The sequence below is a fragment of the Lynx canadensis genome, chromosome B3 (genome assembly GCF_007474595.2).
Source record: "Lynx canadensis isolate LIC74 chromosome B3, mLynCan4.pri.v2, whole genome shotgun sequence".
In the NCBI taxonomy this organism is placed as follows: Eukaryota; Metazoa; Chordata; class Mammalia; order Carnivora; family Felidae; genus Lynx; species Lynx canadensis.
Window position 1 is genome coordinate 63,075,650 of NC_044308.2, and position 27,467 is coordinate 63,103,116.

The 27,467-nt window shown below is 39.3% G+C and overlaps 1 protein-coding gene and 1 pseudogene across 1 annotated transcript in view; both read left to right on the forward strand.

The window, feature by feature from the left end:
* Positions 1 to 22,484, forward strand: part of FSIP1 (fibrous sheath interacting protein 1) — a 38,055-nt gene extending 15,571 nt beyond the window's left edge. The window contains exons 6-7 of the mRNA XM_032593516.1: positions 19,074 to 19,172; positions 22,405 to 22,484. Coding sequence (XP_032449407.1) covers positions 19,074 to 19,172; positions 22,405 to 22,484 — 179 coding nt within the window. The remainder of the gene's footprint in view (positions 1 to 19,073; positions 19,173 to 22,404) is intronic.
* Positions 22,485 to 22,785: 301 nt separating this feature from the next.
* Positions 22,786 to 23,190, forward strand: LOC115516124 (annotated as a pseudogene).
* The last annotated feature ends 4,277 nt before the right edge of the window (positions 23,191 to 27,467 follow it).

The following is a 27,467-nucleotide window of genomic DNA, read 5'->3' on the forward strand; positions in this document are numbered from 1 at the left end:
AGTCAGACTACCCTGAAGCTGCCATGCTGTGAGAAAGTCCAAACAAGCCATATGAAGGCTACCCAGAGGACGTCATGCTGGCCAGTTCTGACCTACAGTGAGTTCAGTAGTGTTCCACCAGAACTCATGTCTACCTGGAGCCTCAGTATGTGACCTTATTTAGAAATAGCATCTTTGCAGGGGTGCCTGGGTGGCTCAGTTGGTTAAGCATCTGACTCTTAATTTCAGCTTAGGTCATGATCTCATGGTTCCTGAGATTGAGCCCCATGTCAGGCTCTGCGCTGACAGGAGCCTGCTTGGGATTCTCTCTCTCTCTGCCCCTCCCCCACTTGTGCTCTCTCTCAGTCTCTCTCTGTCTCTCAAAAATAAATAGATAAACAAACAAACAAAAGGAAATAGAATCTTTACAGATGTGATTAGTTAAGATGAGATCTTACTGGATTAGGTGGGCCCTAAAGCTGAAGTTTGGTGTTCTTGTAAGAAAAGAAGACACAGAGACACAATGACGTGGTTAAGAAGAAGGTGATGTGAAGATAAAGGCAGAGCTTAGAATGATGTAGTTACAAGCCAAGGAATGGCAGGGGTCGTTGGGAGCCACCAGAAGCTGGGAAGAAGCAAGGAAGGATTCTTCCCTAGAGACTTAAGAGGGGCACGGCCTTGCGGACATCTTCATTCCAGATGTCTAGCTTCTAGAACTGGGAGAGAATAAATTGCTATTGTTTTCAGCCATCCATTCCACAGTTACTTGTTACAGCGGCCCCTGGAAACTAATACACTGCCTGGTCAGCATCTCAGTGCCGGCACCAGAGATGTGAAAGAAGGAGCCACCTTGGCCATTGCATTCCTAACAAATGTCATGTAGAGGATAGCCAAGGCCAGACACACGGTCTCAGGTGAGCTGTCACAGACATCTCCAGCCCAGTGCAGCCCCCCAGCTGAGGCCTCCTTCATGGTGGAGCAGGGGCATATCATTCCTGGTGTGTCCCTCATATTACTGACCCACAGAATCATGAGCATAATAAAATGGTCACTGTTTTGTGCCACTAAGTTTTTTTGTTTTTGTTTTTTTCTTTGTCTTTTCACTTTTTGTTGTGGAATAATGTTAAACTTACAGAAAAATTTCAAAATAGTACATAGAGTTCCTGTTTGCTCTTTACCCAGCCTCCGCTGATGTTAGTATCTTGTGTAACCATAGTACAGTTGGCCTTTGAGAAACATGGGTTTGAACTTCATGGGTCCATTTATATGTGGACTCTTTACAGCACAGTACTATAAATGCATTGTCTCTTATAATTTTCTTTTCTTTAAAAAAAGTGCTTTTAATGTTTATTTTTGAGAGAGAGGGTGGGACACAGGGTGTGAGCAGGAGAGGGGCAGAGAGAGAGGGAGAAACAGAGTTCAAAGCAGGCTTCAGGCTCTGAGCTGTCAGCACAGAGCCCAATGCGGGACTGGAACCCATGAACCGTGAGATCATGACCTGAGCTGAAGTTGGTTACTTAACCGACTGAGCCACCCAGGCGCCTCTCTTACGATTTTCTTAATAACATTTTCTTTTCTCTAGCTTACTCTATTTAAGAATACAAGATATAATACGTTTAACATACAAAGTGTATATTAATCGACTGTTTACATTATTGGTAAGGCTTCTGGTTAACAGTAGGCCATTAGTAGAGTCTTTGGGAAGTCAAAAGTTATGCATGGATTTTCAACTACATGGGGATTTGGCACCCCTAACCCCCATGTTGTTCAAGGGTTGACTTTACAGTGATCAACATTAAGAAGTTAACGTTCATATAATTCTATTAAACTACAGACCCTCTTAAAATTTCACCTGTTTTTCCACTAATGTCCTTTTTATTTTCTAGTATCCAACCCAGGATCCCCTTTTGCACTTGGTTGTCGTGTTTTCTTGTCTCTTCGAATTTGTGATAGTTCCTCCATCTTTCCCTGTCTCTCATGGTCTTGACGCATTTGGAGAGTACTGGTCAGCTATTTTGTAAAATATCCTTCAGTTTCAGTTTGTCTGATGTTTTCCCTTGATTAGATAGAGTTAATGCATTTTTGGCAAGAATACCCCAGAAGTTATGGGCTCTCGATCAATCATGCTCAGGGTACCTAAGGTTAAATTCTGATGTTACTGGTGATAGTAACCTTGAAAACTTGGTTAAGGTAGTGTCTGCCATGTTTCTATATTGTAAAGTTACTAATTTTCCTTTTATAATTAATAAATATCATGGGCGAGATTATGCAAATATCTTTCCTCAAACTGTTGTCCATTAATGTTAGTATCCATTAGTTGATCTTGCCTGCAATAATTATTACTGTATGACACTAAATTTTGGGTGATTCTTTTCATGTAACAATAGATAACTGGAATGATTTGCATCAGCATTTTAAAAAAATTTGAGTTGGGGAGCCCGGGTGGCTCAGTCAGTTGAGCGTCTGACTCTTGATTTCAACTCCGGTCATGATCTCATGGTTAGTGAGATCTAGCCCCATGTTGGGCTCTGTGCTGACAGCACGAGGCCTGATTGGGATTCTCTCTCTACCTCTATCTCTGCCCCTCCCCTTCTCATGCTTTCTGTCTCTCAAAATAAGTAAATAAACATTAACAAAAATAAAAAATAAATTTTGAGTATAGTTGATACAATGTTACATTCATTTCAGATGTACAAATAGGGATTCAACATGTCTATACATTATTATTTTTTTTTTTTAAGATTATTTTGAGAGAGAGAGAGAATGAGCAGGGGAGGGACAGAGGGAGAGGGAGAGAGAATCCCAGGTTGCTTTGTTCAGATGATGTGCGTCTGACACAGGGCTTGATCTCACCAACCACGAGATCATGACCTGAGCCAAAATCAAAAGTCGGACGCTTAACCAACTGAGCCACTCAGGTGCTCCCTACATTATTCTAAGTTCACCACAAGTATAGCTACCATCTGATCTGATACATCACTATTACAATGGCGTTGACTATATTCCTTATGCTGTGTCAGCATTATCTTTAATGACTGTATATTAATTCCCTACATAGATGTACCATAATTTATTTAACTAAAATTCTGCTATTAAACATTTAGGTATTTCGTTTTTTCAATTTTTTTCAGTTATACATAATGCTGCAATAACATCCTTAAGTAATTATTCCATTGTTACCTTTGGTGGTAATTGAGAAGCTAGGTTGTGGGGAACCTGGGTGGCTCAGTCGGTTGAGTGTCTACCTCTTGATTTTAGCTCCGGTCATGATCCCAGGGTTGTGGGATCAAGCCCCAGTCTCACTTCTTGCTGAGTTAGAGCCTGCTTAAGATTCTCTCTTTCTTCCTTTGCCCCCTTCCCTGCTAGTATTCTCACACTCTCTCTTAAAAAAAAAAAAAAAAGAAAAGGACAAAAGCAAAAAAAAAAAAAAAAAAAGAAAAAGAAAAAGGAGGTCGAGAACTAGGTTGAAAAAGAAAAAATGCCTCCCAAGAGATATCCATGTCAAATTCCTAGAAGCTGTGAATGTTACCTTATTTGGAAAAAGGGTCATTGCAGATGTGATTAAGTTAAGGATCTTAGGATGAGGACATAATCCTGGAATATGGAAGAGAGCTCTACATGAGCTCATAGGTATCCATCATAGGTATCCTCATAAGAGAGAGGGAGAGGGAGAAGAGAAGCCACATGAAGATTGAGGCTGGGATTGGAGTGGTGTGGCCTACAGCCAAGGTGATGATGGCAGCCACCAGATACTGGGAGAGGCAAGGAATGAAATCTCACTCAGGGCCCCTGGAGAGAGTGTGGCCCTACTGACACCTTGACTTTGGACTAATGGCCTCTAGAATTGTGAGAGAATAAATTTCTGTTGTTTTAAGTGACCAAGTTTGTGTTAAACTGCGACAATAGCTACAGGAAGTGAATACAACTTCAAAGAGAAATCACTTAGTCAAAGGGCTTGGGCCTTTTAAAAATTTTATCCGTATATAAAAATATTTTTAATTTTTTTTAATGTTTATTTATTTTTGACAGACAGAGAGAGAGAGAGAGACACAGACAGAGCATGAGTGGGGAAGGGGCAAAGAGAGAGGGAGACACAGAATCTGCAACAGGCTCCAGGCTCCGAGCTGTCAGCCCAGAGCCCGACGCAGGGCTTGAACTCACGGACAGTGAGATCATGGCCCGATCTGAAGTCAGATGCTCAACCAACGGAGCCACCCAGGTGTCCCTAGATTTTTATTCATATTGACTTATTAAAAGGTTTTACCAATTTAGACAAATATTGTATCAAATACAAATCAAATATTGTATCTGAGAATTGTTTTTGTATACCCATGATAACAATGGGTTTAATAGTTGTTTTAAAGCTGTTTTTAAAATGGAGTCGCAATTTATACCTCTGTGATAAGCAAGGAGGTTGAGTATTTATTCTTTTAGCCATTTTGTGAATTAATTGTTCTTTTATGAAATGAAGCATTCCTTTTTATTGTTTAGAAGGACTCCTTTACATATCAAGAATACTAATATTTGACAGTCATAAATATAAAAACATTATTTCTAATTTATTTTTAGTTTTGTGGTATTTCTTGCTCTCCCAAACTGAATATTTTTTTATTTAGCTAAATCAGTCATTTTTTTTCTTTTTAAAATTTTAATGTTTATTTATTTTTGAGAGAGAGAGAGAGAGAGAGAGAGAGAGACAGAATATGAGTGGGGGAGGTGCACAGAGAGAGGGAGACACAGAATCTGAAGCAGGCTCCAGGCTCTGAACTGTCAGCACAGAGCCCGGCATGGGGCTCAAACTCATGAACCATGAGATCAAGACCTGAGCCAAAGTTGGAAGCTTAACCGACTGAGCCACCCAGGCACCTCAGTCATTTCTTTTCTTTTATCATTGACTGTTGTTCCGCTTAAAAAGTCCTTTTCCAGTGTAAGATGACATAAAAATGTATTGTACAGTTATTGTTTTATGAAAATTAAAATATTAGTCTACTTCGAACTCATTTTGTTGCCATATATGAGGTAGAGAGTTGATTTGGTGGTTCCCCCCCCCACACCCCCAGTTTGTTAGCTAGCATCAAAAGATCACAAATAACAGAAATAAAATCAAAGAGTCGCCACGGTAGTAATTAGTAGAAGTTTATCACGCACGCGTGAAAAAAGTCAGCTTGCAAACTGGGAACACTGAAGCCAAAACATGGACTGAGGCTCAGGAGTATTTTGTTATAAAGCAGAATGGTTACTTCATATCAATTTTGGAAGACACTAAGTTTTACTTATGATTTCTAGAGGCCTAAGCAAGAGATGATCCAGGTCAAGTTACTCTTGCAAAAGAAGCTAAATTACGTTTTATTTGTATGACTAAACGTGTTGTCTGCTCAGATCATTTCTAAGGTTTCTCTCTATTTGTTTTTGATTTTAAAACGGGTTACCTCAGTACTTTTACTGCATAATCCATCATTCCCTCATTTATTTGGAATGCTAACTTTATCATGAATTGGGCTTGTTTCCAAAATTTCTATTCTCTTCCATTATAATATTTCTGTCTGTTCTAATGTTAGCATTGCACTGTTCTTACTACTGTAGCTTTATAATACGTTTTATTAGGGCAGGTATATTGTCTTTTTTGGGAAGTTTTTTTTTGCGAGAACATGTTTTTCTTAAGCCTGTTTTTCTCGTTGAGAGTTGTTCAGTTGTGAGTACACTAAGAAGAAAGACTGCAAAGCACCTCTAAGGTTATGGCTATATATAGAATGCTGTTTTACTCCCTTCAGTGTCTGAAGGCTATGGTGTGAATATAACCTGTCTTGAAAAGTACAATTTCTTATATTTTCCTTCACGTCTGTCAGTAATTCCGTATCTTCATAGAAGCAGGACTTCCAAATAAAGAACATGGATTTCCAAATAAAGAACTGGGTGTTACAGTATCTCAGCATCTATATTTCAGAAAGCTGGAGCTAAATGCTGATTTCTCTAATGGATGGGGCATTTCTAAGAGGCATATGTACCTCCTGTGGTTGACTCCGGAGCAGGGACTGTAAAATAGTAAGGGGGGCTTTTGACGTTAACCTTTCAGGCATAGGGTTCACTATTAAAGGAACTTTTGGCCCTGCAGGGCAAGACTTTTGTTATCAGTTGTCGTTTCTTCATTTTTTATTTTTTTAAGTTTTTTTTTTTATTTATGTTGATAGAGTTATAGAGAGCAAGCAGGGGAGGGGCAGAGAGAGAGGGAGATGGAATATCAAGCAGGCTCCGTGCTGTCAATGCAGAGCCTGATGTGGGGCTTGAACTCATGAACCATGAGATCATGACCCGGGTCGAAATCAAGAGTTGGACACTCAACTGACTGAGCCACCCAGGTGCTCCTGTTGTCTTTTCTTCAAAATTAAAGCAGAACTATCAAATACGTTTCATTTTTTTTGAAAGTTTGTTTTATTTTAAAAGAGAGAACGCAACCAAGTGAGCGGGGGTAGGGCAGAGAGAGAATCCCAAGCAGGCTCCGCTCTGTCAGCCTGGAGCCCAATGTGGGGCTCGATCCTGTGAGCTGTGAGATCATGACCTGAGCTGAAACAAAGAGATGCTTACCCAACTGAGCCACCCAGGTGCCCCACCAAATACGTTTCGTTTTTAAAACTCATGCCATGTACATTTGGCTTAAACCTATAGAGCTCACATCTCTGGAGTCACATGACTACTATAGGCCCTGAAAACATTTACAGTGATGTTAGATTAGTACTAATGTTCTGACATGGAAATTAATTGGATTTTATGAGCTGAAAACTGGAGTTACCAGGGACCTGAAACCTATGTTCAGGGAGAACCACTGGTTTAAACATTATCATGTTAGAGTTTCAGTTCTTAGATTTTGAATTCTTAGTCAATTATTGTGTACTGGCAGTGTTTATCGTGCTCAGAGCAGATAAGATGCAAAAGTAGGGTTGATGTAAAAGGAAATGGGAATAAAAGATACTATTAGGTGAACCAAATGCCGATTTCTTTTCACTCTTGCTACTTACTGTCCTGAGATCACGCCAGACTAGTGCACCAGTGAAGAGATGATATTACTGTGTTCCTGGCTCTTGAGATTTAAGTAGATTCTTTTTGGTTTTTTGGTGACTGGTCTTTTTTATAAGGCAGATTCCTTAATGAAATTTCCTGTTGTTTTTTTTTTTTTTTTTTTTTTGCATCCTAGGCATAAGTGTAACAGTCACATATTGATTTGATTTCTAACTATCTTAAAAACCATAGGAGATATTTACTTTGGACTGCATCATTAACCTGATTACATGCCTTTTCTTCATATTTTACATAACATAGTTATTACTTCATTCTAGAAGAGGAAATTTTTGAAATCCTCAGTTTAAGAAAGGTATTATTAGTAGAATATTTTCACTGCACGTATGAAAGAAATGAAGAGAAATGCAAGAGTCCAATTTGACCACAAAGCAGTGATTTTACAGTTTCAAATTCCTGCTATTACAACACAGCCACATATTAGAAAGTGGTGCAAAACTACTTACATCTGTTCTATTTTGAGGTTAGTTTCTTTCCCATGTTATTCACTGAACTTTGGCTATCTCTCTTAATTAAAAATATAAAATTGAAACAAATAATTATTTTGATCAAGCCTATATATAGCTGTAAGTTTTCAAGTAAAATGTTTCTATGAAAACAATTCAATTCTTTTGCCCTGTTCCCCTCCATAAGTTTTTCTTTTTTACCAGGAAAGCACAAACCCTTGTAAATTATCCAGTAGGTGGCAGCATCTAGTTAAAATATGCACTTTAAAAGAGTGGACTTTAGAGCCAGACTGATTTAAACTTGAACTTTAAACACGTATCTACAAACATACCCAGACCTCCTTTCTGCCTCTTTTCCCTTTGGAAAAAGGGAGAAATTCTTAGGATAAGTGTTCTTTTTAAAAATTTTTATTATTCTTTTGGTGGGCAGGAGCAGTGAGAGAGAGAGAGAGAGAGAGAGAGAGAGAATCTCAAGCAGGCTCCACACTCAGGGCAGAGCCTGACATGGGGCTTGATCTCACAATCATGGGATCATGACCTGAGCTAAAATCACAAGTCAGATCTTAACCGACTGAGCCACCCAGGCACCCTAGGATGAGTATTCTTCCTTGTCTCCCTAGTCCTTTGCTTAGCCTTTTATTTAAGAGTAATTTGAGGGACTTTGGGCAGGTGGAACAATGACAGTTTCCAACCTGTTTTCCAGCTCCCCAAACACCAAATACATCCTAGCCTCCTGCTAACATCACAAAGAACCAACAGCAAAACAAATGAGAAGATACTTATTGTTGAGTTGTATATTTAGTTTTATTGATAGGTACTAAACACAAGTGGGGCCTTGATGCCAAGAAAAAGATAAAAACCACATTAGATTTTTTTTTACCACATTTTGACTTTATAATCCAGAGTTAATAACTTCAAGTTTAAGTACTGTTTGAAGTAGACAATAAGTAGACAATATTGCACTTGTTAGAGATCTTAGAAATATTTTACAAGTCTTTCCACCCCATTTTTGAGGGACCGCTTTTACATTTTTGTAGAGAACTCGGGTGAAAATCAAAAACTCTATCATACTCGGAGTTTCCCCTCAGTTTTTAGAATTTCTCTGATGGATAGAGATAGAATTCGTACTCTCTGAGGCAGTGATAGGATTGTTCCTCATCAGTGTTTTTAACGGAGGTCATTCCTCCTTCCTTTGTTACCCTGACCTCTTGTGCTTCCAGCTCCAAATTTGTAAGTGCATGTAAGCACGACAACAGTGGCATCTTAATCAATCAGGCTTCTAATGGCCGGTAAATACCTCTGTGATTTTCTGTGAAATACAGGTATATGCTACTTCTGCTCATGGGTGTTAACACTGAATATTCTAAGAAAATTCTCCAGCTCTGATTTGCAGAGGATTGAGGGAGAAAATCACTTGCGTTAACCAGTATAGCTAAGGAATTTTGGCTTTTAACCTCTGCTACAGTCTCAGTATTGCCTACTGATGTCTTTTGCATTCTCCAAAGTGGCTATTGCAAATTATTCTGGTTGTTTAACCTCCTACTGTCTTCTGCAAGTCCTTCACTTTGGCCTGCTTACTATCCAGAGAAAACAGTCACCTCGGTGGGAATCCCTTTCACATTCTATCCTTCTGTCCCTAAAGTGCACTCTGACTATACTCCACCCCCCATATTTCTTACCTCAGAGTGAGACAAGGTGCTGTTCTCCAAGGCCAAGGTCAACGATGTCCCATCCCTTTCACTCTGCCCCTGGCTCCTGATCTGTCCATCATTCTGTGTCTCATGTAGAGCTTCTATCTCTCCTTCTCTGTCTCCTTGTCTTCAGTTTACTATGTTTGAATCTTCTGGTCCTAAAACAGAAAAGAGCTATCAAACCAGCCAAAGATACAGATAGACCCTCCTCCCTGGGTTCTTCACCCTGCTCCCAAACAGGTACCACTCACTTTCCATCCTCTCCTTAAAGGTCAGACTTCTTGAAAGAATAATCCACACCTACTGGGGCTACCTGGTCAATTTCCATTTACTTCTCAACTCCTCGGTGGTTTGTATTTTCTCCTTTCACACAACAGAAACTACCTCATCAGGAGTCCTCTTAGATTCTAAACCTGGTGGCATATTTCCAATTTTTATCCTATGTGACCTCTCTGTAGCATCTGGCACAGGTAGCCAGTCATGGACCCGTAACATTTTTACTGGTATCGTTATTTCCTTCTGGCTTTCCTCTTTTTCTTCTCCCCTCTCCCTTACTTCCTATTGTTGAAATGTTCCTTCTTTTGTATGTTTCTTCTATCTGGATTAATGGTTTCATCATCCATCCAGTCTTTGTGATGGTTAATTTTATGTGTCAACTTGACTGGATCATGGGATGCCTAGATGTCTGGGTTAAGCATTATTTCTGGGTGTATCATCCAGGATGTTTCCAGGAGAGACTAGCATTTGAACTGGTAGACTGAGTTGCATACATTACCCTCCCCAGTGTGGGTGGGCATCAGCTGATCTGTTGAAGGTCTGAATAGAACTCAAAGATGGATGAAGGCAGGATTTGCCCTCTTCTGCCTGACTGCTTGAGTTGGGACATTGATCTCTTCTGGCTCTCAGTGATAATGAAATTACCTGATCAATTCTAATTATCTTTAGTTGTTTGCTTTGAGTCTTGTTAGTTTATGATCACCTGGAAAGTGTATGAATTTTTGTGTCCTTTTCAATAATTATTCCTATTCTGATAACTTCATAAAGACTTAGTGTTGAAATTTATGAATGCCTTTTATTGTATATTTAAACAATCATAACATTTTTCTGTCTTGACACACTAATGTTTAAAAATCAATGTATTTAAATGCTAGGAAAGTCTTTTATTTCTGGGTCAATGTTTCTTGGTTAGAGAGGATTATTCTTTTAATTTAGTACCAGATTTCAATGGCTGAATTTATTCAGAATTTATAAATATACCAGATTTATAATGAGATTTTCTGTGTGTGTGTATGTGTCCATGTGCACATGTGTTATGGTGTTGACGTTAGAGGTGGGGTTAGGAGATGTGTGCCTATGCTTTGTTAGGTTATGTTCACTTCATAAAATGATTGGGGCTGGATGTTCATTTATTTCTATGCTTTGAAATAGTTTATATAACATGGGGATTATCTGTTCCCTAAAAACTTGAAAGATTTCACTGGAAAAACCATCTGGTTCAAATAATTTCTTGGAGGCAATTCACCGACGCTTTTCTTAGCTTCTTTCATATTTACTATTATATTTCAGTTTTCTCATCTTCTGAGTCAATTCTGGCAATACACCCATGTCTGGGAGATTCCAAAATATCCATTTCACCAAGATATAACATTTTACTAAAAAAAATTTCATATAGTATTTTAAAAGATTAATTCTCCTTGTTTATTACATTCCGTATTCTTATTTCTAATTTCATTTGTGTTTTCCTTCTCTCCTTTTAATCTAAAATGTTTTCTTTTTTAAAATTAACTTTTTGGGGCGCCTGGGTGGCGCAGTCAGTTAAGCGTCCGACTTCAGCCAGGTCACGATCTCGCGGTCCGTGAGTTCGAGCCCCGCGTCAGGCTCTGGGCTGATGGCTCGGAGCCTGGAGCCTGTTTCCAATTCTGTGTCTCCCTCTCTCTCTGCCCCTCCCCCGTTCATGCTCTGTCTCTCTCTGTCCCAAAATAAATAAAAAAAAAAACGTTGAAAAAAAAATTAAAAAAAAAATTAACTTTTTATTTTAGCACAGTTTTAGATTTACAGAGAAATTAGGATGGTAGTATAACGATTTCCCATATACGTGCAGCCAGTTTCCCCTATTATTACCAGAGTATGGTACGTTTGTTACAATTAATGAACCAATATTGATACATTATTATTAACTAAAACCCACACTTTATTCAGACTTTAGTTTTTACCCAATGCTTTTTCTTCTGTTCCAGGGGCCATCCAGGATAGCACATTGCATTTAGTCCTCCTGTCTCTCTGGGCTACTCTTGGCTGTGCACTTTCTCCGACTTCCCTTGTTTTTTGTTTTTTGTTTTTTTTAAGCTTTATTTATTTATTTTGAGCGAGAGAGAGAGAGTGAGCAAGTGACTGTGGGGTAGAAACAGAGGGAGAGAAAGAGAATCTCAAGCAGTCTTGCACCATCAGCACAGAGCCTGTTGTGAGGCTTGAACAGACAAACCTCAAGATCATGACCTGAGCTGAAATCGATTTGGATGCTTAATTGACTGAATCACCCAGGCACCCCCGACTTTCCTTGTTTTTGATGACTTTGGCAGTTATGAGGAGTACTGATCAAGTACTATGTGGAATTTCCAGAAATTGCAATTTATCCATGCTTTTCTTATGGTTGACTAGGGTTGTATGTTCTTGGAAGACTATAGAGTTAAAATGCCATTTCCATTTCATCACATCATAACTGTCAACATGACTCATCACTGTTGTTAACTTTGATCACCTGGCTGAAGAGGTGTTTGTTAGAGTTCTCCACTGTGAAGTTCTTCAATTTTTCCCCCTTTCCATCCTGTCCTCTCTGGAAGGAAGTTACTGTGCACAGCCCTTACTTGAGAGGTGGGCAGTTATGCTTCACCTCCTTGAAGGCAGAGTATTTACGTAAATTATTTTGAATTATTCTGCATGGGAGATTTGTCTTTTCTTCCCATGTATCTGTTTATTCAATCATTTGTTTATATCAATATAGACTTGTGGATATTTATTTCATACACTGAATTTGAATCTAATATTACTTTATTTTGCTGCTCAAATTTTTCCAGCTTTGGGCATTGGGAGCTCTTTCAGTTGACTCCTGTGTCCCTTTGATGTGCCTTCAACAACTGTGGGTTTTGTGTTGTTGTTGTTGAACACTTCCTTACTCTCTGGCACTACAGGATGCACCAGACTCAGCTTGTGTATTTCGTATCTGAGACCTAGAATCAGTTGTCTCTTCAAGGAGCCCTGGTTCCTCTGACTGGAGAAAGATATTAGATACCAAGGTCTGGATTCTGGGTGTGCTTGTTTCTAGTGGGGAGTCACTGATTCTGAGCCTCTGAGAAAGGAAATATTTGTGGGTATACTAACCTGTTGTAGGCATTATTTATAATTTTTTTTAATGTTTATTTATTTTTGAAGGAGAGAGGGACAGAGTGTGAGTGCGGGAGGGGAAGAGAGAGAGAGGGAGACACAGAATCCCAAGCAAGCTCCAGGCTCCGAGCTGTCAGCACAGAGCCTGACGCGGGGCTCGAACTCACAAACTGCGAGATCATGACCTGAGCGGAAGTCGGACACCCAACCGACTGAACCACCCAGGCACCCCTGCATTATTTTTAAATAGTACTTTTTTTATAAACTACTTTTTTGAGGGGGGCGGGGAGAATGAGCAGGGGAGGGGCAGAGAGAGAAGGAAGAGAGAGAATCCCAGTCTGGCTCCACGCCCAGTGTGGTATGACTATGAGATCAAGACCTGAGCTGAAATCGAGAGTTGGACGCTTAAGCGACTGAGCCCCCCAGGTGCCCCTAAATATTTCTATGTGTAACCATCTGTATCTATGTTAAGCTAAACATGAGTTTATACTGAGATCTCCGACTTTATTATTTTACCACATGAATCATTCTAGCCATTTCCCCTTCGTTACCTGTAATCTCCACTCCCAACAAGGAGAAACCTGGCTCTCACCATTGGCCCTTCATTCGCCCATTGCTCACTTCTACTATACGTGTAGTGATATCAAAACTGTTCACCTGTACCCCTATAGGAAACAATCAGCTGGAGTCCAGTGCTCAGGTGCCATCTCTACTGCCTTTAGGCTTGCAGACTCCACTCATTTCCAAAGTTACTCAAGGTGAACACCTTTTTCCTCTGCCCCCTCCAGTGACATCGCTTCAGAGATTGGTAACATAGTTAGATTGTTTGGCCACATTCTACATTCCATCCTGGGATTCTATGACATCTAATAAGAATTCTAATTCTAATTCACATTCTAATAATAGTTTGAAAACTTTCATGCCTTAAGATTCACTCTTTGTGCTGTGAAGTTATAGGTTGTCAAACGTGCAGTGTCATGTAACCAGTATTAGACTATCGTGCAGAATAGTTTTACCCCTGTGAAAAATCCCCGGTGTGACTTCCCATTCAACTCTCCCTCCTGCCCCTGCACCCCTAGCCATTCTGGTCTTTTCACTGCCTCTGTAGTTCGCCTTTTCCAGAATGGTATGTAATTAGAATCATACAGCATGTAGCCTTTTCAGATTGGGTTCTTTCTCTTAGCACTCTGCATTTAAGATTCATCTGATGTCTTTTTGTGGCTTGAGAGCTGCTTACTTTCTTTGTCCCTGAATAGTATTTCATTTTATGGATGTATCACAGTTTGTTTATACCTTCACCTATTGAAAGTTGTCTTGATTGCTTCCAGTTTTTGGTGATTATGAATAAAACTGCTTTACACATGGTATGCAGGTATTTTTGTGGACATAAAATTTCCATTTAGGTAAATATCCAGGAGCAGGATTGTTGAAACATATAGTAACACTGTTTAACTTTGAAAGACACTGCCTGTCTTTCAAGTTAGCTGTACAGTTTTATATTCCTATCTGCAAACAGTGAGAGTTCCTGTTGCTTTGCATCCTTGGCAGCAATCGGTATTGTTTTTTGTATGTTAGCCATTCTAATAGGTAGATAGTAGTATCTTATTGTTGTTTTAATTTGCATTTCCCTAATGACAAAGATGGTAACTTTCCAGATGCTTATTTGCTATTTGTGTATTTTCTTTTTTTTTTTTTTAATTAACGTTTATTTATTTTTGGGACAGAGAGAGACAGAGCATGAACGGGGGAGGGGCAGAGAGAGAGGGAGACACAGAATCGGAAACAGGCTCCAGGCTCTGAGCCATCAGCCCAGAGCCCGACGCGGGGCTCGAACTCACGGACCGTGAGATCGTGACCTGGCTGAAGTTGGACGCTCAACCGACTGCGCCACCCAGGCGCCCCTCTAGCTTCTTTAGTCAAGTTAGTTAAGCTTATTTTATTTTTCCTTAAAATCTGCATATTAGTCTGCTAGGGCTGCCATAAAAAGATACCACAGGTTGGGTGGCTTAAAAACAGCAGAAACTTATTTTCTCACAGCTCTGGAGGTTAGAAGTCAAAGATCAAGATACTGGAAAATTCATTTTGTGGTGCGGTCACTCCTCCCGGCCTGCCGATGGCCACCTTCTCACTGTGTCCTCATGGCCTTCTCTCTGTGCGCCAGAGAAGTGGCGGAAGTGGTAAAGGTTATCTCTGGTGTCTTTTCCTGTTCTCGGAAGGCCATAAGTTCTATTAGATTAGGGCCCCATCCAGTGACTTCAGTTAGCTTTTATTACCTCCTTAACAGCCCTGTTAAGTACAGTCACATTGAGGGTTAGGGCTTCAGCCTACGGATTTTGGAGGGATACAATTCAGTCTGTAACAATATGATAAAAGCATCATTGCTATGAATTTATTTCTGAAAATAGCTTTATCTCTCTAGTGCATTCTTTATGGTGTTCTCACTATTCTCTATTGTTATTGTGTTCTTGTTTCCTTATTGATCTAATAGTTCAGTGGAAAATGATGGTGCCTTTCCCTTGTTCTCTAGAATTTTTTATAAGCCCTATATTTTAAAAGCTAATATAGCGACGTATAATATTATGGTCATTGCTTTGATATTTTGAATTTATTGAAATGATAGTCTAATAGAATAATTCTCAATTGTAAGGGACATTTGGGTATGTGCAGTTTTGGTTGGCATAATGATATGCAACGGGGGAGGGCTTCATCTAGTTCACAGGGGTAAGTGAGAATTTCTAGATCTCCATGCCATAGGCCAGCCATGAGGAAGTGCGTGTGTGTGTGTGTGTGTGTGTGTGTGTGTGTGAAAGAGGGGGGGGGGGGAGAGAGAGGGAGAGAGAGAGAGAGAGAGAGAGAGAGACAAAATGAATTTCAGGCCCTGTCTCCCTCTAAACGTGGCACACTGCCTTTGCTGCTTTGCAGCTGTCACGTGTAAATGTGGAGCACTGTGTGTGGAGTCTTCTTTCAGAGTTCCAAGTGTGCAGTGAGGCACCTGGCTTTCCTCGTTTTCTTTGGGTGTGTGTGGGGGGGTGTCTCAATCCAACTTCAGGATTTCACCCGCCTCCAAGGGAATGTGTACCAGGAAGCAGCTTCACACTTGTGTCACTTGTATCTACTCTAAACTCATTTCCTCCGATGCTCTTCTGGGTCCTTCTGCACCGTGTGGGATGGGCTTTGATTTCTTCCTTAGGAGGCAGGAAACAACTTAAAATCACATCCTGCAATCTTTCTCTTGTAAGGCTCTTATTTAAAATGTGCTCAGTCCCTCACACTCTGGCTCTTGATCTCCGAAGGGAGATTCCCCCAACTCCCCCCGAATAAATGTTTCTAGTGAGGAGAGGAATTAAATTTCCTATTAAATTTAATTTTGATATAATTTCAGACGTCAAGTCTCAAGAAAAGTACAAAGAGTTTTCAAGACCCTTTATCCAGATTCTCCAAGTGTTAACATTTTACCACATCCTCCTCTGTCTCTGTCTGTCTCTGTCTCTCTCTGTATAGATTTGTCTCTCTCTTCACACGAGAACACATGTGTTCACACACACATGCACAAATCAGGTAATTAATGTTGATTCAATACTATTATTCAATGTACAGGCTTTATTCATATTTTGCCAAGTGTCCCGCTAAAATCCTTTGTAACAAAAGAATTTAGTTGTCATGTCTCTTTGGTCATTCTTTGTGTTTTACGACATTGGCGTTTTTGAAGACCATAGGCTTGATATTTTGTAGGTTGTTCCCCAGTCTGGGTTTGTTTACATTTCCACAAGCTTAGGTTCATGTTATACATTTTGGGCAGGAATCCCACTGTGTCCTCCAGGGATCCTAGCAGAAAGTGCATGATGTCGATTGTCCCATCACTGTAAGGTTAACCTTGATCACTTGGTTGAAGTGGTGTCTTCCAGGTTTCTCCACTGTAAAGTTAGTATTTTTCCTTTTTTACTGAGTAAGTTCTCTCGTGGAGATATACTCTGAAGCTATTCTGTCATTCTTCAAAGTTTCACCTGCTGCTTTTATCATCTATTGGTGATTCTTATCTGAATCTAGTATTATTATGATGGTTACCCAATGGCTCTTTTCTTGTCTTTTCTTTTTAAAGTTTATTTATTTATTTTGGGAGAGAGAGTGAGTGCACACATGCATGAGCAGGGGAGGAGAAGACAGAGAGGAAGAGAGGGAATCCTAAGCATGCTCTGAACTGTCAGTGCACGACTTGGGGTTCTATCCCATGTACCGTGAGATCATGATCTGAACCAAAATCAAGAGTCCGACACTTAACCGACTCAGCCACCCAGGCACCACCCCCCACCCCCAATGGCTGTTTTCTAGTTCTGACATTTCCTTTATAGTAATCAGTTGTTTCCTTACTGTAAGGAAGAGCTTTCTAAAGGAGGAATTTGGAAATTCAGAAGATGCTTTTTGTTTTTTTCTCTTGAGGAGTTAAGCTTCTGCAATTGAATACCAGACTTCCAAAACTGTTGTCTTTTAAACTCAAAGCTGAGCAATCAGGCCTTTGTTCTAGGCTGTACTTACTTTCTCTCTGAGGCACTGAATATACAGAATACCGCTGAGAATATAGGTAAAGAGCCACAGAGTCACAAGAATAATTTTAGCCTCGGAAAAGGCCTTAGTTTAAAAATCTCCAAATATCACTTTGCTGTAATAGTTTTTAGTATTGCAAGATTTCATATTTTTGCATCTTTATAGATGCTTCAGTGTAAAAGTGAGTGAAACTCCTATTAAGAAGGAATTATGGGATCAAAAATAAATATACTACCACTTGACAAGAACTTTAAACCTTTTTGTCTTTTCCACAAAAGTAGCTTATCCCTCGTCCACTCAAGGCTTATACCACTGATTTGCTAGATTAACTCCTCCTCAAAGATTGTGTGGGATTAAAGTTGGAATGACAATTCCAACAATGCTACATTATTATGAATCCCACATTAGGGAACTGGAATTGATACATTTCTTTTTACTATCAGAAGTTGTATGTCTTGAATTTGGTGATATTTGTATGTTGGGGTGAATGTATCTTCTGTGTACTTCCTTTGCCTGTATCATCTCAAAGAGGTGCTTGAATCAAGTTTGCTTTAAAGATAGGTGGTGGATCCTGTAATATCTTGAAGATTCATCATGTTTCGGAAGCAAAAATATTTCTTTGCCACAACCTGGCAGTTTCTCACATTAAGACATAGAAAGAGACTTAAAAAAATAGGATACTTATTTATGTTAGCAGTTTCTTACAAATATCTAATGTCTCAATTAGCTAAATAGGAGAAAATAAAATAAATTACATTGAAACAAGAGTTGAAAAACACAATTTCCTAATTTCTTTATGGGTGTAAGCCCAAGAGTGTAAATCCTAAAAGGAAGAAACCTAACTGCTAAGAGTCTTCTGGTTTTCTCTTTGAAACACATGCTTTTATCTTTTTTTTTCTTTTTTTAATTTAATTTTTTATTTTTTAAAATTTACATCCAAATTAGTTAGTATATAGTGCAACAATGGTTTCAGGAGTAGATTCCTTAGTGCCCCTTACCCATTTAGCCCATCCCCCCTCCCACACCCTCTCCAGTAACCCTCTGTTTGTTCTCCATATTTATGAGTCTCCTCTGTTTTGTCCCCCTCCCTGTTTTTATATGATTTTTGTTTCCCTTCCCTTACATTCATCTGTTTTGTCTCTTAAAGTCCTCATATGAGTGAAGTCATATGATATTTGTCTTTCTCTGACTGACCAATTTCACTTAGCATAATACCTTCAGGTTCCATCCACATAGTTGCAAATGGCAAGATTTCATTCTTTTTGATTGCCGAGTAATACTCCATTGTATATATATACCACATCTTCTTTATCCATTCATCCATTGATGGACATTTGGGCTCTTTCCATACTTTGGCTATTGTTGATAGTGCTGCTATCAACATGGGGGTGCATGTGTCCCTTCGAAACAGCACACCTGTATCCCTTGGATAAATGCCTAGTAGTGCAGTTGCTGAGTTGAAGCATAGTTCTATTTTTTAGTTTTTTGAGGAAACTTCATACTGTTTTCCAGAGTGGCTGTACCAGCTTGCATTCCCAACACAATGCTTTTATCTTGATGACTAACCCTATATCTGAAATCTTTACTTTGAGGACCTAAAACAAAAAGAAAAATACAAAGTTACTCAGTATGCATATTCTCTATATTATGAATGTTGGGATTTGGATACATTAATTCCAGGGAGTTAAAGCGATATTTTAGCACACACTTGTACATCTTCTTTGCACCGAAGTTCTAGGGAAATGCTTTTTGACTATCTGGATTTTCTCCTGTTCATTTCAATGGCTAATGTGTACAAAGATAATTATAATTTCTACTTGGAAGTGACATTTTAAGAAATGTATATGTGGAGGGGATTGAGGAATATTGCAGAGAATATTAGATCTTACTTTTAAACAATTGTTCATGTAGACACTTTCCCACTTATTTTGTGTATTGAACAAGTGAGTTTTTAAATCAACAGATCCTTCTTGCTATGAGCATGAAGACACCTTTTTCTCAGTGTTTCACACTCAAGTCCCTCCAGAAGAATATGAAAACCGTAAACAGAATGTCAATCAAGGTATGTTTTAATTTGTGTGATTTTGCATATTGTCACAAGAAATATAGCTATATATAGAAATATTCACAAATGAAATGATTTGATCTGATTTAATCCAGAGGCAGGTGAAAGTGACTGAATGAATCCAGATGAAACAAGATTGGTCATGCGTTAATCATTGTTGAAGTTAGTTGTTGAGGGTTTATCATAGCATTCATTCTACTTTTGGATATTTAAAATTTTATATGATAAAGAGTTAAAGAAAAGCTGGCTGCAAGTAATGGAAAACTAACGTAAGCAAAAAAGAAAATTTATGGAAACAATCCTGGAGGTAGACAGCTTTTTTGATTCCCAAAAGCATATTCTGTGGTTAATCATTGAGAGGGAAACTCAGTGCCAGAATTGCAGAGAAGATACCAACTGATCCAGCTTGGGTTAAATGCTTACCACTGGTCCAACCAACTCATCAAACCGAGCAAGGGTTGGGGTTACTATAGAAACATGGAAACTTCTGTTCCTGTTGATCACCACCAGGATGGGGAGAAGAGGACATTTCTAGTGAGACGGTTCTGACCAGACAGTCCAAAGTTTTTACTATAGTTTATTGAAAGTGTATTTTAAAGAAATCATTATAAATGTAGATGTGGATGCATTTAATATGAGTTATCTTAATATTGTATTTTTAAGAGTGTATGAAATTTTGACAGAATGAATAGACTTTATATGTCAGCTCAAAAGACTATATACAAGTTGTAATATGGGGAAAAGTTCTGTTTTGTATCTAAGGAGGCCATGCACCAAAAAAGTAACTCGTACTTTAACTATTGGTAGTTAATTAAGAAACATTATTGATTAAAGAAATAAAATCCCAATAATAAAGCCCAGATTTATTTGCCTAGACACTTGTAACTTAAATTTAAGTGAAACTTTTTTCTTACTCAAATTTATTTTTCTTTGAAAAGAATTTAAATCCAGAGATCTTACTCTCTTCCCGGTTCTTTCTAGGTATTGTTATCAAAATATATTCTTTAATTATTAAATTTGTGTTGAATCTTTGATAATTAGCTATAAATATGCCAAGTTACTAGCTCCCTTAGTCCTTTTTATTGATGTACCCTCTCTTATAAGGCCCAGATAACTTTTAAGCAAACCTTGTCTGTGTTGAGCTACTGGTTGGTGTTTTTCCCTCTTGGACTTTAATGTGGCCATTTGTCCTGATTTGTAGGGTAGATTCCATTTGTCACTTAAGAAAAGTCTTCCCTATGCCTGTTTTTAGAGCTTTAAAGAAGCTTTCACATGATCTTGCTTTAAATGCTTTGAACATGACGACAGTGAAGAAAGATATTTAGTAAAGGGAATAAGAGTCCATAAGTATTTTTCTCACCCTTGTTTTGAGCACCCAGGGTCAGAAGGTGACTCAGGCCTCTTTTCAAAGGTTGGGAAAAACTGACAAAGTGAGATGAGCTGTAAGGCTTTGTGCGGATGGGATGTGGAACATCCAGGACACTTATGCCCAGACCTTGCTTAAAAGACGGGTGTGAACACACACTTACTGTTCAGAGAGGGTGCTGGCATATTAATAGAATCGCAGGATAGATGACTCTAGTCTTTTGGGGAAGTTTTGTTTCATATAAAGACTAAAATAAAATATATTAATTAATTAATTTCCGCTGAGTATAGGTGGCACACATGTTATGCTAGTTTGAGATGTACCACATAGTGATTTGACAGGTTTATATGTTAATCCACACTCACAAGTGTAGCTCCCTCGGCCACCATGCCACGCTATTATGATGTCATTGACTCGATTCCCTACGCTGTGCCTTTCATCCCTGTGACGCATCCATTCCATAATTGGAAACCTGTATCTGCCACTCCCCTTCACCCGTTTTGCCCATCTCCTACCCCTCCCCCCCCACCCCCTCTGGAGACCATCACTTTGCTCTCCATACTATAGGTCTGATTTGGCTTTTTGTTTGTTTGTTTATCCATTTGTTTTGCTTTTTAGATTCCACATATGAGCGAAATCATATGGTATTTGTCTTTCTTGGTCTGACTTATTTCACTTAGCATAATTCCTCTAGGTTCATTTGTGTTGTCGTAAATGGCGAGATCTTACTATTTTTTATGGCTGAGTAATATTCATGTGTGTGAGTGTGTGTATGTAGTATATCTTTTTTACCCATAAGAATAAATCTCCATATGTATATTAGGTTTCTGGATTTGGAGTTTGGAAGTTTTTCTATGTGTGTTATATATTTTAAATGTATGTATAAGGTAAAATTGTAGCATAATGGACAATTATAATTATGAAAAATTTTGAACTTTTTTTAATATTAGATTTTACCTATGATGTGGAAGGAAATGAGTCATTGATCAGAGCAGAAAAGAAACCTTTCTCAAATACAGAAAAGATTAAGCTCAGGGGTAAACACAGCCAGGATTTTATTAAACGAAACATTGAGGTATGTACTTAGAAATTTAGAAACCAGAATATGGGATTAAATGAGTTATGAAAATGAAAATAGTTGTGTTCAGTGTCTTTAAATATTTTTTTTTGATCATGACCCATATGTATGTAATTGAAACAGTCTATATAAATGAAAGAAAAATTTTATGGACCAGTACTTAACTTTACTAGTTTTAATTCCATCCTATCTTATTCTACCTCTTTTAAAAATGCTAGCTGCAACTCAATACGTTTATTTCACTACCCAGAAATGAACCCGGTTCCTGCAATTTGAAAAACATTTATTTAGGTAATAGCGTCAGACAATGCTTCCCAGATTTTAAATTGCATATTAGTAAAATTGGCTTTTGAAAGTAATGAGACTGATGTTATAGCTGGTGCATTTAGAAATTTGCATGGAAAATGCTCCTGGCACATCTGGAGAGGCCAGTTGGTTGTCTGTCCCCTGACCCCTCCAGCTGAGCCTCCAGGAAGCCTATCACTTGTCACTTGCCTTGATTATTTCAACCTTGATCTTCCAGACCCTACAGCCTGACTTGGTGTCCTCAAGGCAAACTAACCAAGGGAAAAGGGGTTCCCCTATTAGACCAGAATGCTGATTAATTAATTTACGGTAAGAAATGTAGGTGCAGTGGGCAGAAGGCTTGTGGCAAACCACTCAGACAGTCAGGTTACTAGAAAACTGCATTGGTGAGTGTAAAGTTATTCATAAGAGCAGAGAGTTAAATAATTCCTCCCAGTTCAAGCCTGATGCTTCTTCCACAACTGCCACGTCATTTCCAGGTAGACTAGATTTGTGGGTCATTGTGCCACTGCCAGGACTGGCCTCTGGACCTCTGGTTTTTCTCTTTATGTTCGTCTGATCTGAAGGAAATCTCCAACCCGATCTCTCTGTGCTGGCCCATTTTATGTTGATTTATTTAATTTGCCAAGAGCTGTAGCATTTTCCCCACACCTGGGTTCTTGCTGACACAGCAGCCCCCCCCCCCCCCCGCCCCCGCATAGATTTCCCTTTTCCCCTTTTAACAACAGTCGCTGAATCTTTGTTCAAATTTCCTATATGACACTCTTGAAATGTCAAAGCAATTTCATTTAGGAAACAGCAGGATGTGCAGCTTGCAAGCGGGCACTTCTTTTTGGGTGCAACGAAAGAGCGACTTTACGATGGATGATGTTGCGAAGGGCAAGAAGAACTTTGTTCAGTAGCGTGCCCAGTGCCATACCATGGAAAGGGGAGGGACGCACAAGAATGAGACAAGCGCCCATGGTCTGTTTGGGTGAGAGACAAGTCAGGCCCCTGGAGTTTCTTACACGGATGCCAACAAGAATAAAGACATCACTTGGGGAGAGGAGACACTGATGGAGTAGTTGGAGAATCCCAAGAAGTACATCCCTGGAAGAAAACTGATCTTCGCTGGCTTTAAGAAGACAAAGGGAGAGGACAGACTTGATAGTTTATCTCAAAAAAGCTACTGAGGAGTAATCGTTCGCCACTGCTTATTTATTACAGAACCAAATGTCTCATGACTTCTTTTATGTGTACCATATTTAAATTGATCTCAGGCACCAGAATTTGGATCAGGAATGGCTGACAGACTATTCCTTTTGGACAGTCCTGATTTAAGTACGATTGGCTTGTGGTTAAGTGAATCTGATCAGCTTTTTGAACTTGGATAGTAATCCTGGTTCAGAATTACCAGAATTACCAGTGCTGTCCCTGTTTTCCCCTTTGAAAGATAGGGTTGGAATCGATTGGTAATGTTCAGCTTTTCACAGAGATGGTAACTGCCATCTCTAAACCTGTAGGAGATGGGTTTAATACTTAGAATTATATAACTTGTTATATTTATTTAAATACTGAGGAAATCCCTTTACTCTCCCAACAAATAGCAAGACTCAGCTGGGTTTTAATGTTGTGTTAGTTAGCCTGTAAAAGGCCAGGGCTGAAGCTGGCAACGTCCACTTTATCTTTTTGGTCCTAACTGCCGATTTAATTAAAGTTCACGGCATCTAAAATGCTACCTTTTGCTTAATTAAACACATTTTCATGTGGCTTACGTATAACACCAAACAAAGAATATTTAACACTTCTCACATTTTATAGATGAGCTGTAAGGCCAGATATTTTTAAAATTTAGTGTGACCTGTCACACTATAGTAGCGAACTTTGCTTGCGAATTCTTCACTCAGTCAGACTAAGTTATAATTCAGGATTGTCTTTTAAACAGCCCTTCAATAACGCAACTGTAGAAATACCACATATGTGTGATTGCTAATGGTGCTTTTGCCAACTCATTAGAAGGATTAAAGTAGAGGACATATGCCATCAGCACACATGTGTAAATTATGTAGTAAGGCTTGAGATAATTAAAAATCACAGATAAAAACAAATAAATAAAAGCAGTTTCAGTCAGTAGATATATGCCACATAGGAAGTGGCAAGATCCTTCCAAATACCTCAGCAGATAAGTTATTACATTGATATATAATGAGAGGTTTGCAAACTTCCCATGTTTTATTGTTTTATATTTAAAATTTTTTTTTTCAACGTTTATTTATTTTTGGGACAGAGAGAGACAAAGCGTGAACGGGGGAGGGGCAGAGAGAGAGGGAGACACAGAATCGGAAACAGGCTCCAGGCTCTGAGCCATCAGCCCAGAGCCTGACGTGTTTTATATTTTAAATAAAGTGTTGTTGAAATGGCTAACATGAGGGCCTGCTTATAGCTGGAATGTACCTCACAAATGAAAAATGCCTAATCTCACAACTTTTACCTTAATGTGTCTGTACTATAGAAACCTCAGGGCCCACTTTTATTTTCCTGAACATGAATTGCTTTGAATATTTACTTTTTTTTTTATTAATACATTCTATAGTTGGCTAAGGATTCAGGAATGCCAGTGCTTATGATTGACAGAGAGAAGAAAAGGCTGACTGAACTTTTGAAGGACTTAGATGACAAAGATTCGGGGCTGTCCAGTCCTGAGGTACGTAAGCTCTGATATTCAGTGACTTCTACCCTTCTCCTCCTTCTCCTTCTCCTCCTTCTCCTTCTCCTCCTTCTCCTTCTCCTCCATCTCCTTCTTCTCCTTCTCCTCCTTCTCATTCTTCTCCTTCTTCTCCTTCTCCTTCTTGTTGTTGTTCTTTTCCTTTTTTTTTTTTGTAGTTTCAATTTTTTATTTAAATTCCAGTTAGTTAACATACAGTGTAATATAGTTTCAGGTGTAGAATGTAGTGATTCAGCACTTCCCTACATCACCCAGTGCTCATCACAAGTGCCCTCCTTAATCCCCATCACCTGTATAACCCATCCCCTTGACCCCCTCCCTTCCAGCAACCCTCAGTTTGTTCTCTATAGTTAAGAGCCTGTTTTATGGTTTGCCTTCTCTTTCCCCCCTTACGTTCATTTGCTTTGTTTCTTAAATTCCACATATGAATGAAATCATATGGTATTTGTCTTTCTCTGACTGACTTATTCACTTAGCATAATACTCTCTAGTTCCATCCACTGCAAGAACGTGCCTGATTTCGTCTGATCTCTGAAGCTAAACAGGGTCTGGCCTGGTTAGTACTTGGATGGGGGACCTCTACGCTTCTTAATTTTTATTTATTTTCTTTATCATGTCACTGACATTAGCACACATTTACAATAAGTTTTTAAATTATGGGACAATGTTCTCTGTCTTTTAAAAAATCCTGTTTTACAAATTTATTTTCATTAAAATTTTCAGATTTTTTTCTTGGTCAATTCATTACTGACTCTGAAGAGGATTACTTTATATTATTATAAGAGTCACTACACATTAGCTCTCACAGTTATAACCGCTACCTGTGATGTAATGGGCTTAGTCATTAATGACATATAAATATGTTTCCCTGTCTCTTTTTATTTTGAATATTTATTATCCCTACACTGGTGTAGTCCTCAGGACTCCTAAAGAGCACCGTCATGCTCCTGCCCAGTTAACCTTGAGCATCCAGGTCCCTGAAGAGTCTGGAGGGAGCACAGACTCAGTCCAAGGAGGGGAATAGCCTGCCATCCAGGGTGCAGGTGTGGGCGTTTATAGGGCTTGGGCTGGTCATCTAAGGGGTGCGGTGGCTCAGCGTTTGCACTTTGTTTGCATACTAAACTTACAGCAAGATTCTTTACTTCCACAAAGAAATGTATTCTCCTGTGTACCTTGAAGCCCATAGCCCTGTCATCTAGTTCTTCTTTCCCTATGTTTGTGGAGGTGAGGTGTAGTGAGTGCTGCTGGCACCCTGCCCAGATCCCTTTTACCTAGTCCCTTCCATGCATCCGGCCCCCTGCCCTGTGCCAAGGGTGCATAGCTGCCTTTTCCCATAGAGTATTGCCATGGGCTAGATGGGGGCTGAACTGCCTAGGATGGCAGCCTCTCTCCATCTCCACCCCCTCCCAACTCAAGATGGGATTAGCTCTGTGCTGCAGTTTGTCCCTCAGAGCTTCCCCAGGGGTCAGCTGGGCTTCGTCCGACACCACCTCCTTGCCTGGTTTTGTTTCTCTTGTCCTAGCCTGCTTCCATCATCCCCTATCCCTTCTCCTGAGGTGGAGTTCTCCTGGGAGAACTCCAGTCACCCTCTCTCTTCTGAGAGCACTCCCTCAACAAGTCACCTGAACCAGAATCCCTAGCTCAGGTTCTGCATCTAGACCAACCTCAGAGAGGTAGGTGCAGAGGGTAGTTTTGACTCTAGGTCCAAAAACTGCTCAATTGCAGCAATGCCTGTGGCTGGTGGGGGGGTGGGGCGTGCCATGTTTCTTCCTAGAAATGATTTAACAAAATTTTTATTATTAATGTTGCCTTTTAAATATTATTTCTGTTAGGATTTATGCCTTGTCCCTCCTTTATTAAAATTTTTTTAATGTTTATTTATTTTTGAGAGAGAGAGACAGAGTAGGAGCAGGGGAGGGGCCGAGAGAGAGAGGGAGACACAGAATCCAAAGCAGGCTTCAGGCTCTGAGCTGTCAGCACAGAACCCGATGCGGGGATCGAACCCGTGACCGTGAGATCATGACCTGAGCTGATGTCAAAAGCTTAACTGACTGAGCCACCCAGGAGCCCCTTAAACTCTTTTTCTATCATTTACTTCTGTTTTTAGGTAGATTATTTACAAATTATCGTACAGCTGGGTTTTTGTTGTTGCTGTTGCGTCCGTAATTGTTTCTCTATCTTTTGTTATTATTTCCTTATTCTTAATCTTTTAATGAGGATATTTAATTTATATGTTTATTATGACCACTGATAATGTTTGGGCCTTTTTTGGGCAGTCTTTTTGACATTTCATTGATTAGATTTATTTTGTTTTCTTAATTTCTCCCCATTTTCCTCTCATGGTTTGAAAAATTCCTATTTCTTTTTTTTGTTTTTAGCAAATTATTGATACATACAATAACTTCTTAAATTCTTTTAATGTTTATTTACTTTTGACAGGGAGAGAGAGAGAGAGAGACAGAGCAAGAGCAGGGGAGGGGCAAAAAGAGAGGGAGACACAGAATCTGAAGCAGACTCCAGACTCTGAGCACAGAGCCCGACGTGGGGCTTGAACCCAATGAACCATGAGATCATGACCCGAGCCGAAGTCGGACACTCAACTGACTGAGTGTCCTTCACCGCTCACACTCTGTCTCTTTCTTGCAAGAATAAATAAACTTTAAAAAATTAAAAAAAAAAAGCAAGTAAGGAGTGTATTTTGCTTCAGTAACAATTTTGCTCCAGGTGTAAGTAGCTAGTGTCTTTCTTTATTCCTGTTCTGTATTCTTGGTATAGTTTTGTGTTCAGGTTTGCAAGATTGCTGCTATATCTGTAGATAATGTATCCATTTTCCAGGCA